Below are 13,564 nucleotides of genomic sequence, written 5' to 3' on the forward strand. Positions count from 1 at the left end.
AAAAAAAAAGGAAAAAAAAAAAATCTTAAAGAGTTGGAAGAACTCTTAAAAGATCCTCTAGTCTGACTTTGTATAACAATAAAGACTCAAATTCATTGTTTCATATGAAGAATCTAATTGAGTAAATGATTTATTAATTTTTATTTAAAACAAAAGCAGAGGAAAAAGGTTCTGAAGCTCTTCTGCCAAGACTTTTTACATACAAAAAGATGCAGGCAGCAGCTTAAATAGTTATCCTTAACAATTCATTAGTATGTTATGTTTTGAGATTAAAGGTTACATTTCAGGGGGAAAAAATTAAATCTCTGAAAAACAGCCGTCTCAAAAAGGAATTTCCTACAAGTAACCTCAAAGGATGGTTTTTTTATGGTTATGTAAGACCGCAAGTATGATTTACATTTTCGTCAGTATTCTCATTTTTCTCTACAAGCTTCTTTTAGATTACTGTTCAGAAGTTTATTTCCTTACTATGCCTTCAACAACTATTCTCTTTAGGTCTGAAATTACTTTTTTTTTTATTACCAACTGATATTTATAAAGGCTTCAGACAGGATTCTACGCCTAGAACTTAATCAGGAAATGTAAGGTTTCAAGAAATCTAAAACATATCCTACATATTATACCACTGTAACAGGAATCTTCTGGTCTCTGCTTAACTATCTGAAGTGCCTCAATGCTTACTATTTTATAAAGCTGGTCCCTGAAATTAAGAAAAGCCAGGAAATGATAGAGGTATTCAGGAAATCTGGCTGCATTTATCTGTGAAGTTTCACATTTGCTTATATAAAGCTAAGCTAGAAATCTCATTTAGGGACCAGTCTTTTGTTTTAAGCAACACAGACTACCTCTGCTGAGTACTTCTGAATCACCACGGGAGCAGGTACACATTTAAAACACACATTAATGTTTTCTCCTTGACTTTCTTTAGTGTTATTCTTTTTTTTTTTTTAGGTATCGGGAATCCAACTCAGGACCTTGTGCTTGCCAGGCAGGCACTAGTGCTGCTGAGCTATATCCCCAGCCCCTCTAGTGTTATTCATAACTGATTTCACTATTAATTTCATTTACCTGTGTTATGTTATTATCAAGTGGATGATAAAGGCTGGTAATTAATGTAGTCTATGAACTAAATGAAAAAATATCCCAGGACATATTTGATCTAATCATATGAACTGTGAATTGATTCCCTGCAGTGTACAGAAAAATTTTTTAAAGAGTACTGAGATATCCTCTTCCCTGGATATTCAATGTATTTTGTATTCCATGTATTTTGTATTCCATTAACCTTTCAACTGTCTACACTAGATACACAGTTTGTGAAGGTCTGGGAACTAGCGAGGATTTCAAGGTCCAAGATCAATCAGGATCACTGTCTTTACCAACCCACCCCTTTTCTCTCTCAAAATAAAATGCCGCTCCATTTCTTAAGACTAGAAAAAACTCCTTTCAAACTATATACACATGTTATAAAATGCTACCAATAAACCAAGTTTTATCATCTATGGAATACAACTGAACTGATTTTAACACTCTTATTGGTGACCATTATTTTGATTTAAAAATCCAATAGAATTTCAAATACACGTAGTCAAAGCATAATCTTTTATTACCTGGGATTGGGAGGGTATCCGGATGGGTATGCAGAGATTCCACCGGGCATGCTTGGCATGTAGGAGGCTAAAAACAATTTTTAATATTTTAAAATAATATGCACAGTCCTGAATAGGAAGGGTATCACATCAGATATACATCAGTGTGAAAACCACAGCAAAATTTCACACAGAGAATCCAAATCTTCGCTTCAAAACAAACATCTGACCCACACTATTTTTTTACCTCAAGCATAATTCTCAGATCATTAAACGTAAGTTACAATACTCATGAAAACCCCAACAAGAAATAACTGGCAAACAGGTCAACTTGGTCAGCTCAATTAGCTCTCAAGGAGCTGTAACTTGAGACAAGAGGTGGTTCAATTTATAATTGTTTTTCTTTAATGTAGTGGTCAAGTTTACTTGTTTATTATTTTTGTATTTGTTTGAGACAGGGCCTCACGATGTAGTCCAGGCTGGCCTTGAACTCATGGAGATCCTCCTGCCTCAGCCTCCCAACTACTGGTATTATAGGTATGAACCACCACGCCTGGCTCAATTTATAATTTAGAAGAAGGTAATTCTGGCCTCACTTGGTCCAAGATCAGGTTCTTAGAAAGTGATCTCTTTATTATATCTAAGAATTATCTGATATTTCTATGAAGACTGTGTTGACCAATGAGCACAGCTAGTTTTTGTTGGCTTGCCTGAGAACTTTAAGACTTTAACTTAGTATGAGAAGTACAACTCAAAACTTACATTCATGTTTATCTAGATTGGTTAAAAACAAAAACTTGGAAATACTAGAGAAGGACGTTAAAATCATACCATTTTAAAAGAATGCCTTACACTCTCTTTTTAAAGCGAACCCTAACAGCACAGAGCTAAGGTCAGGGTGCCAAGAATCTCATCACAGAAGGAAGAACGTCATTCTGGCCGGAAGTGGCAATGACACTTGCGGAGAATCCATTTTTTCTTAGTGAAACTTTTCTCATTGAAAACAATGGTGAATTAGTTCTTAAGATGACAAATATGTCTGTGTCTTCCGTGTGATAAGAAGCAGGATCTGATGGAAAAGAGGGGTGAGGAGGGAAGAAGAGACTCCCTGGCCTGCAGTTGCCTGCAGTCTAACTAGGGAGAGAAACGAGTAAAGACTAAGCAAGACTGCCCACGCGAGGCGTATCTCCCACATCACCGGGACGCAGGCCACGCACAGTGCTGCACGCAGACCTTCCACCAAGGGAGCCAGTCTCCCCGGACGTGGGCGCGGCCGGAGGCAGGGGGCCCGCCTGCGGGAAGCCTTTCCTACAGCTGCTGAGCACACATCTCCGAGACCAGTGTTAACAGTCACACAGTTAGCGGGAACAGCGATAAGCAATTTGCTTTTTCCAAAGTCCTAAAAAGCTAGCAATTTCACCAAAGCTTTTAAGTTTCAACTCTGGGAAACAAGACCAGCAAGGAAGCAGATAGCAGAGCGCAGTGATTTCGGAGCCAGAATCAAATGCAGTAGTAATGTATTTCATGTGTGAGGAACGGTGGTGACCACGTGAGAGTGCTACGTGAGGTGCGGTAAGCCCCCGACTTAGGAACGTGAGTCGCAGGCTCCCACAGGTATGAACGGACTCGTGACAGATATTCACAGGCAGGAGCAAAGCGAGGAGGCAGATCCGCCTGCCGGACACCGTCACAGCGGTGCTGCTGCGTGCTCACTGTGCAGTGCTCAGTCAGGGCTCAGGAGGGCCGCAAGCGGGGAGATGCAGAGGGGTGCGGAGGGACCGCTAGCAAGTGCAGGGCAATGACCGTGGAAACAAAAGCGACAATGAGACCGAACCGAGTTTATCTGCAATTGCACTGTACTGTACCATTTTAAGGTAACTGTAAAAGTAACAATAGCTTACACTATTTTTGTGTGTTTGGTTTGTGCTTTTACATTGTATATTTGTGTCAAAGGTTAAGATGAACAAATCCGATTTACATTCTCCCACAACGGAACTTGTCTGAAGTTGGGGACTTACTGTACGTAACTATGATTCATAATTAATGCTCAGTAAATGTGGATTATTATTATTGTCAAAAGATGAGGTTTTACATAATGCCTGGTTGATTGATTGACTGATTTATTATGAGGTACTTTTAAAGACTGTTTTAGCAGTTATGCTAGGCTTCCCAGGCTGGCCCTGAACTCCAGGTCTCAAGAGATACTCCTGCCTCGGCCTCCCAAGTAACTAGGACCACAGGAACATGCCATTACTAACAATGTTTATTAATATGACTCATAGCTATCTCAACAGCCATCTTAAAAGAAATAAAAAATGTTCTGAAATAATAAAAAGTATGTAATTTCTCAACTGTAATACTTCTTTAAGTATGTGTCCAAATTTCTTGTCTATTTAATTGTAGGTATGTGTGTGTGGGGGGAAATTCAGACTTTTATTTCTTTAGGGTGCCTAATAATAATAATATATGTTGCCTAAGTGTATAAAATGTATTAAAACTGGACTGGATGGGCAATGGCGTCACTTATGATAATGCGTATAAAAACTGCAATAGGGATCATAGTGTGGTCTCTTTTTCAGTGTCAACATAAAGCTCAAAGAAAGGGAAAAAGTCTTGTTAGGAAACTACCTAACTTTCTGAAAAGCTGAGCTTTGCCTTAAGCAGCCACTGGCTATGTTTTGAGCAGATAAAGAAAAGTACTGAGACTAGAAAATATGGTGTTTGGTATTTCAAACTCCAGTGAGCAAGATTCTCCTCTCCTGGGTACAGGAGACATAGTGTTTAATAAGATAAAAACAACTTCTGATCCCAAAGAATCACTGGGATCTTTAATGGAGATGCTAATCCTAAAACCAATCTTATTCTGGGAAGTTGGGGAAGGAGCACAACAAGTTCTTTCTGTTCGATTCTCATTTATTCGTAAGTCATGAAGGTCCTCAGGAAAGAACAGATTAAAAAGAACAGGCTGATTTTTAGCAGTAAAAAAATGAAAGCTCACATAATCTGCCTTAAAAGGCAAATATGTTCACTTAACTACACTCTTAAGTAAAATACATTAAAAACCAAAATCACAGCTGAAGACACAATAAAATCAATAGAGATTTAATAAAGACAAACCCAGTGAGTACAACCAATTCCCAAATTATTCCGGGTGACTTTAAAGTACCAGTAAGAATTACCTTTTTAAAAAAAGATAATAGGGGTAATACTTATCAATTAGGGGGAGATTTGGTTACCATCGCCCCTACTCACAAGATAGAATCACGAATTGGCTGTACTAAAGAGAAGAAAGCTGAAAGCTAGACATCCAATTCTGTATACCTGGAATAGCTGAATGTGAATGATTTGGCTGACCTTATAGTTAGTTCTCACCCACACACTAATCTGGAATCGCAAAGAGGAAGGTGAGGTCAAACTACCTTCCAAGTTATATCTACTTCTGAGATGATCAATTAAGGCTATTCCATGGCATGCATAATTTAAAAAATTCTAGCTCTACTCCAGCACTTTCTCCTCCATTTTGGAATCCAGCACACACATACTTAGATTTCTACCCACAAATGGAAGCCCAAATGCCAGCCTTTGGTAGGAATCTGTACATGCAGATGTGGGGCCTCTGAACACCTCCAAAAACTCCATTAATTTGACAAGCTAAAAAGCAAAGTTATCAAACATTTTAGAAGGCTGTTTATTTTGTTCAAGTTTTCTAATCAAATCTCAATTTTACTTACTATTTGGCGGCCCTGTTGCCTGGTACGGTGGGTAGGACGCTGGGACAGTAGGACGCGAGAAGACGGGAGGCTCATCTCCAAACACCACGATCATGACCTGAATGAGCCCCAGCAAGTCTGACTGAGGCTAAAAAGGAAAACGAACTCTTGTCAACTGCAGAATCATTCTCCAGCGAGAAGGAAAAGTCTGGCCATTTCTCATCAATTTTCGACTCAGTTTGACAATTTTCTTTGTAGGACCCCAATCATAAAAATGCCATTTAAATTAATTGACTGTAATAAAAGTATGTGATTTTTAATAGTTATTTGTGTATCTGTGGCAAGGCTCTTGCCTCAGATATACAAGAGCATTAGTTAAAATAGTAGATTGCAAAATTCTTCAACTGATTCCATAGAGCTAACCAAAACTTACCTTATTTTCAATGGACAAGTACACTAACATAAACTTAAGGATGGATATTAAACCCTAATCACAATATTACTTGATGCTTTAAAAGATAAACAGAATTACCTTGGAAGTACATGTTCTCAATTTTTATCAAGGATAGTGTTATAAATTAAAATTGTAGGTAGATTAGCTTAGAAAATGCTGGATTAAAAGTTCAAAAGACAGAAACTGTTGAAGGATCTTTCCTTCCAATAACAGTTGTGGACCAAGTGCCAGTTTTGCCGTACAGGTTGCTAAATTTTTTCTCTCAAGTATTTACTGACCACTACTTTAAAACGAACTATGTTAGGTAAAACTGCTGAAACTGGCTTATGATGGTTCAATTTTTACCTATTCTGTAGACCTCATCTTAACTGCTTCTTTCATGAACTCATCAGGGTCTGAAGGGCTAATCATCTTACTCAGCTAATCATCATCATAACCCCTTTTACTTCTGACTACAGTTACCAACAAGAACCAAACTCACTGCATTTGTCTGATTTTGACCCACCTTGCGGACAATGACAATAAATAATACTTCTCAAAGCTTCCTGTGAGAACGCGCTCATTCTCACTGTTCTAATACGTTTCTTTCTTGTGTTTATTTGTACATGTAGTGCTGAGCCTGGAGACAGGGAAGTATGATGTTTTTGTTGCTTTGTTCCTCTTGGTTCTTTCTTGGTGTGCTTGGTAATTTCACACTGCTGGACACTTCGTGGAGTCACACAGGTCTGTATTATTATTTTCCTCTACTAAGAATTCACACTCTCCTGAAGCAGGCAGACATACCAAGGATCATTTTAATAAAATGAGGGACTGAGCTGGCTCATGGCTGGGCTTCCTAAGGCTTGTGTACCTCTGGGTGCCTCTCCTAAGATAAGTTTCTCCAGTGAGGCCAACTAAGAGCCTCCTTAGATCCTTTCTTCTTGGTAAGGCTCGGAATTCCAACTGCATCCTCAACCTGAGGCCGCTCAGCATTTGGCTATATTTTTCAGAGGTTTTCTGCTGAGCTTTTTTAGCATCTTGTCTTTGAAGCTTAGGGATTTAGCATATATCTTGAGGGGGAAACCAAGAGGATCTGACTCACTTCTCTGGGGCATCCTTTTCTCCCAAATCTTGGACCCTAAAGCCCTGGATACCTTGGAAGAGAGAACAGCAACTTTTGTCTTCTCCAGTCATTTTAGGCTGCTTGAAATGCCGCCAGCTTCTCAGCCTCTCGGCTTAAAGCCCTCTGTCCAGATTCTCGGACTCTCAACCTGTGCCAAGTCAGTGACCAGCACGAGGTGGAAAGTCAGGGGCACGATGTTAGCTCGTCTCTTTATGGTTCCCTTCCTGTAGAATCTTGCCTCTTCAAGTCTTGATTGCCTCAACAGCTTCCCAAAGCGTTCCAACAGATATTGTTTGTGTTCTACCTGGCTTTTCTAGTATTTGTGGCAGGATCACTGCTTTGCTAGTTAGACCATCAGAGACAGAAACAGAAGTTCCCAACTATTATTCTTGACAGGACTGCCTTAAATAATGACACCTGAGTTCCACAAATATATTTTACCAGCATATTTTTTAATCCATTTTCTATAATATAAACATAGTCTATTTTTAAAAGTTCAACTTGGGAAAGTAAAATAGTATTTTGTAAATTTATTTTTTTTTTCCCAGTACTGGGAATTGAACCCATGACGTCTCGCTTGCCAGACAGGCGCTATGCCGCTGAGCTAAATCCCCAGCCCCAAAATTTCAAAGCTCTATACAAAAACAAGACGCATTTCTCTCAGAGTTTTTTTTTAATCCGCTCAGCTCAGCATTTAGTCCATTACCTGAACTTATCTAGCCTTCCTGGAATCCTACTGAGTGTTACAGAAAGCAGATGTTAGTAAGCAAAACATAAAATACAGTGAATTCAGACTCCTATGAATACTTACGTGTTTCCATTCATGCAGGTAAGGGAGATAAATTTTCCCATTTGCATCAACATGCTTTCCTGTTTTAATAGTCATTGAACTAGTAGGCTTAACAAAACAAATAGGAGGGTTATATGGGTACGTGTCCAGCAGCCATAGGCATATTGGAATATTATATGTATTACCTGAGAGAGAAAGAAAAATTTCAGTTACTCTACATTTATTATTTTGCCATCACACCTTAACAGGAACAAGAGAGCTGCAATTACACGACATACACACACAGATGCATAAAACCACAACAAATATCTGTTTCAAAGTTCTATTTAAGATCAGGTCCCAGAATTTTCAGTTTGTAAAACACATCAGCAGGATGAGGGAGCGAACTGATCACTACTCTGTCAGTGTCTGCTTGCTGCTACTGTACAAGTCTTCAGGAATAAGCTCAGCCAATCTCTTCTTTGCTACGTGACTCTTACCATTTCAGTTAATAAGGCTTGGTGGGAAGGGAAATGGAAGAAAGAACAGGGATTAGGTGCTATAACAGAAAGACATACAAAAGATAGACTTGAAATTCTCTTCCCAAAAGCCAGATTATAAAATGCAGTCCACCAGTCAAACAAATCCTAAGGGGTGGCATCAGCTTCACCAATGCATAAGGCATTTTTGGTGTTAACCATTCAGAATCTAGAATACCATCCCTTTTTCCTTGTTTTATGAAACAGAAATGTCTCAGCTGAGAAACTTCACTGTACAGAGTTAAAATGAAATAGCGAAGTTATTCGTTCTCAAAGGATCCAACAGGTAATATATCAAACGCAAATCATAGTCTTTCTTTTAAGGCTCAAAGCCCAAGGTCCCAAGAAACCATTTGAATCATCTAGCATAATTTAGATGCACATCAGAGAGTTGTGAGACTTTGGGTTTTTTTTTTTAACCCCAAATTACTTCTACAATGAACAATAACAAAAGCTCCAACAGGATACATGCTAATACGGGATCCCCAACCCACAGGTGCGTGGCCTGCCTGGAACTAGCAGGTGGCAGGCAGGGGACAAGCGAGGGAAGCTTCATCAGCACTTACAGCCCCGCTGGAGGCCCGCCTGTCACCGCGGCGCGGCACCAGCACTGGGCACTTGGAGGACTCTGAACTCCTCTGTGAGCTGCGCATGGGAGGTACCCAGGTCCTCCATGACCCACTCTATGGAGGACCACGAATTATAAGTTGAGTATAGGGGATGTCCACACCTGCTCTTGTCCTGCCCTTTGGCCAGACTGGAACGTGTGGAAACTCCCCGTTCTTTTCTGGTCATGGCTGGAAGCCATTGGGCTGATGAGTGCTGGGGCACTCACAGGGCAAGACAGGATCTGCTGGAGACAGCAGGCATCCGGGGAAATCGCAGTTCCGCCCCCTCCACCCTTGTCCTTGTAAGAATGCTTTGTTGGTCTTACCAGCCCACCTTACTCGCCATTTCTGTTCCCGGAAACGCCCACTGCCCTTCTCCCATCGTCCTTCACTCAGATGTAATGAATCAATACCAAGAATCTGGCTGCCAACCGGCCTTCTGTCCCCTGAGAACAACTGGCCATCCCAGATCCCTGCCTGCACCCTATTTTGTTTCTTGCTCTCTTTCTTCCGGTGGTGTGCCGTATTTCCAGGCAGGAGATAGGGGACTCAGTGCAGGGGTCCCCAGTAACTGGCACTGTGCAGGGGTCACCAATACCACTGTCATGAAACTGGTCCTGGGCCAGCTGCACTAATACACAAAACTGAAGTTTACCTCCACCTCCACCATCCACAACTCTCTGCTTTGTGACAATGAAGACTTCTCCAGAACAGGTTAGGCCTGTAAACTTTTGCCACATGCAGAATGGCTGAGGGAGGGTGGGGATGTAGCTCAGTGGTAAAGCACTTGCCCAGCATACATGAGGCTGAGTTCAATCCCCAGTATGGGGGAGGGGGGATGGGTGATAGCAGCTGGGTTTAGATAAAATTTACACCCCCACCCACCCCACACATCTATAACCTCCTCCTAGATTAGACTTTACTTTCTTAGAGTAGTGGCAAGGTTAGGAATCTTGATTTCACTTGCCTTCCCTAAGCTCATCCTACTGGCCGGATAGGGTGTTGGGAGGCTCGGTCCTGCGCTCCCTCTGCCTGGAGTAAGTGTCTGGTGAACAACAGCAAGCTCAGATGTCACCACCTATGTGATCTTCCCACGCAGTCTGGTTCTCTTTTGTAATCTCACAGCACCTTTATATTATACCATTCTATAGCCATTCAAAGTAGCATAAATATCTATTTATTCCTTGCATAAATATCTATTTATGTGCATAAATATCCTATTACTGTGCACTGTCCCAGAAAAGTTAGACTTTATTCTCCTTTGCAGCCAGTGCCCCATCCCCACTGCCTCCTGGGTAGCGGTACTATGTGAAATCAGTGGTGAGTCATGGGGACAGAGGTCTCAGATCCCCATTCTAGTTCTAAGATTCTGATTCCATGAGACAGTTCTGCCCGTGCAGCCAGGCACATATTTATTTTTATCTCTTGATAAGAAACTTTAAAAAGCTGCAAATGTGAGGTGCTGCTGCCAAATGAAGTTCAGTTAGAACAGAAGTTAAATCTCTTTATCATAATGAAAGCCATGAGTAACTCCTTGGCAACGTACTTATGGCATCAAACACGGCTGTACTGGAAACATAAGTAACATAATGCAGTTACCTCTGTAAGGCACAGGAATTGTTCCAGTGAGGTTCATTAGTTCCCTAGAACTGCCATCATTAAAAACTGAAAGGAGAGAACAAAGATTTAATCATGAGCATTTTTAAGGTTTTTGATTCATGAGCATTTTTGTAGAGACTTCATGTAGCTTATTCTTTTGGAAATACTGGTTAGAATTCATTATTATTTATAAAAGGGGCTAACTTGTTAATGTATCATCCATTCTGTCCAATAACAAAGTGTCCTTTGTTCATTCACTGAATGGGATCAGCTCTTCAAAGAGTAAAGAAAAGATACTTTGAATTACTTGCAGAAATGCATGTGAGGCTGGGTGTGCTGGTAAACGCCTGTAATCCCATCCCTGGGGAGGCTGAGACAGAAGGATCGCTTGGAGTTTGAGGCCAGCCTTGGCTACAAAGTGAGTTCAAGGCCAGCCTGAATTGCATAGTGAAACCCTGCCTCAAAAAGATGCCCCTCCCCGCAAAAAATAAAGAAAAAGGAAAAAAAAGGGATGTGAGTGCTGCAGTTCCAGTAAACAGGTGCTTCTGGTCTCCAACTAACATGATTCTAAAACTATTTACAAAGCACCATCATGGCTGGGGGCGTAGCTCAGTGGTAGAGTACCTGCCTAGTATGTTTTGGCCATGGATTGATCCCCAGGATCTTAAACAACAAAAGCCTCCCAAAGCCACCACCAAATGTCACCATACCACATGATAACTAGTGTCACTATGCTTGACCAACCCCCGGGCTTTATCCCTACTCACTGCTGGTCTCAATCTCAACAGAGTATTAAACCACAGTATTAAAGATTTAAAAAGGGCAAAGTTTACACAGTTAATTAAATACAGATAGCTTCTTTCAATATGTATTTCTCACATGACGCACATTTTTGTACCATTAACTGATTAACTGGGGCATATAATTTGTGTTACATAAACCACTATAATTTTAATGACTTGAACATTGTACCACATAAGGAAAACACTATAATGTACAATACAAAAAAAATACTCGGAACCACACTGTTGACCTCAGTTCTTTTTTTGTTTGTTTGTTTTCTGAGACAGGGTTTCACTATGTAGTTCAGGCTGGCCTCAAACTCATAATGATCCTCCTGCCTCAGCCTCCCAAATGTTGGGATTACAGGCACAGGCCACCATCCATGGAGACCTCAGTTCTTTTACTTCTTGTTGACAGTTGTAAAATATGTTGCAATATTCTGATTTTGTGTATTTTAAAATAAAAAAAATCTTATTTAAATTTAGGGTTTTATTTACTCTAAAAGTATCCTGATAGTGATTTACATTTGGTCTAGCCATATGAAGCTATTGTTTGATGAACATATTTATTATTTTATTATGCAGTAAAAACTATACACTCACAATACAGTTCTAGCCACAATCATTTTTCTCCACACTGAAGCCATTTCAGTTTTAAAATGACTAACTTTACTTTTGGTAATATTTTTTCAGATCAAAATTCCACAGGACAGTCTGCACACAGAAATAAGGGCGGCTGGAAGGAGGGGTAGCTGCACCCTAGGTTTGGAGACGACTTCTAGTTCTTGTCTCTGCAGTTCAGAAGGCACAGAACTGATTGCCCTCCGTGGCCTCCCACCTCTCTGCACCAGGGCCTACTGCTTTCAAAGCCTAGGGCTGAGTGGAATTCAGAATTTCTTGGCTGGCTCCCTGCCTTCAGAACCAAGGGCTTTATTAATCAACGGGAGGTAGCACAGATTTTCCCTTGGCCCTGGCATGCTAGTTGTTTTCAAGAATATACAGTTGAAGAGATTCCGTTAGGATTCAATGGGGACAGAAAATAATGTGTTTTTTAAAAAAGAAAAATTCCACGTGCTGTCACTTTTAACTCAAACCCTAAAAGTAAAATAAAGACAAATTGAGTTTACCTACTGTACAGAATTAAAGACCATATTGAAAAATATTTTGTGCATCTCTAAAATGTGAGAGACAGCTAGAAATATAGTTTTGCAAGATGTGTTCCTGAGAATACAGAGAACTGCTGTGAGAGGAGAAAAAGGGAAGCACCAGTAGTGCAGTCCCTGTAGCGTACATTGTGTAAATACATGCTTTCTCCTCTTTGTGATGTACTGCATATCAGCATATTAAATGTTCTCAGAAATCTGTAACAGTGAAATGCATTTAACTTTTTTCTTTTTGAAGAGACAGAGTTTTGCTATGCTGCCCAGGCTAGACTTGGAATTCCTGGGCTCAAGTGCTTGATCCTCTTGCTTCAGCTTCCTGAGTAGCTGGGACTATCTGCATATACCACTGTACCTGGCTGAAACCCACTTGATTTTTCCAATCCACAACTGCTCAAACTTTACCACAGAATTCTTTTAATCTTATCCTCATAGCCTTCCCCCTATAACACCCTTCATAACTTGCTGTCTACAGATAACGCTTTGGGAAGTGATGCACTACACTATCTTTAAAACTCCCTCCTTCGGCCTGGGAGGGTAGCTCAGTGATAAAGTGCTTGCTCTCCCTAGCACAGTAACACGCAGACACACACGCTCACACACGAACTCCCTTGTGGCCAGGTGAAGCACACCTATAATCCCAGGTTCCTTACTCAGGAAGCAGGAGGATCACAAGGTCAAGGCCAGCCTGAGCAACTTCACAAAACTGTCTCAAAATCAAGAGGGCTTGCAGCGCAGTGGTAGAATACTTGCCCAACATGTGGGAGGCCCTGCGTTCAACCCCTAGGGAGGGTGGGTAGTGGAGACAGGGAATCCCTCCAAGGTCTAAATTTGCATAGTTCTGGGTTAAAAAAAAAAAAAACAACCTTAAAGAGCTGAACAAATATGTTGTTATCAGACCTTATAATTTCTTATGCCCTAAAACTTTTATTAGACCTTCATTCCTACAATTGAAAACCAGCAAGCTTAATAGGAAAATAAGAAAACTACAATTAATAAGAAGAGTAAGCTCACAGTAGAGTAATGAGTGCTCTTATTACATAAACTCACCATATGAATCCAATACAGGTTTGAGATCTTTGTATAGGGTAATAACATTGACAGTTTCACGTACAGTTAGGTCTCTGTATTTGTACTGAAAAGCAAAAAATGACAGAATTTAGTTTAAAACCAATGCTCATTATCTCACTGCTACATTAATTTTCTTAAAATCTTATTTTCTTTATAGCAGTAATCATTAATTACAGCCTGA

The 13,564-nt window shown here is 40.3% G+C and overlaps 1 protein-coding gene across 2 annotated transcripts in view; it reads right to left on the bottom strand.

The window, feature by feature from the left end:
- Tsg101 (tumor susceptibility 101) overlaps nucleotides 1-13,564 on the bottom strand; it is a 38,958-nt gene that overhangs the window by 18,650 nt on the left and 6,744 nt on the right. Inside the window, exons 2-6 of one of the 2 annotated variants that reach the window (XM_005380422.2) lie at nucleotides 13,363-13,447; nucleotides 10,371-10,436; nucleotides 7,667-7,830; nucleotides 5,321-5,447; nucleotides 1,611-1,677 (exon numbers count right to left, since the gene is read on the bottom strand). In XM_005380422.2, the coding sequence (XP_005380479.1) occupies nucleotides 1,611-1,677; nucleotides 5,321-5,447; nucleotides 7,667-7,830; nucleotides 10,371-10,436; nucleotides 13,363-13,447 (509 nt within the window). The remainder of the gene's footprint in view (nucleotides 1-1,610; nucleotides 1,678-5,320; nucleotides 5,448-7,666; nucleotides 7,831-10,370; nucleotides 10,437-13,362; nucleotides 13,448-13,564) is intronic. The other variant, XM_005380423.2, reaches the window with a different exon arrangement.

This window comes from Chinchilla lanigera, unplaced genomic scaffold (assembly GCF_000276665.1).
Source record: "Chinchilla lanigera isolate Chin_1 unplaced genomic scaffold, ChiLan1.0 scaffold00013, whole genome shotgun sequence".
NCBI classification, from domain to species: Eukaryota; Metazoa; Chordata; class Mammalia; order Rodentia; family Chinchillidae; genus Chinchilla; species Chinchilla lanigera.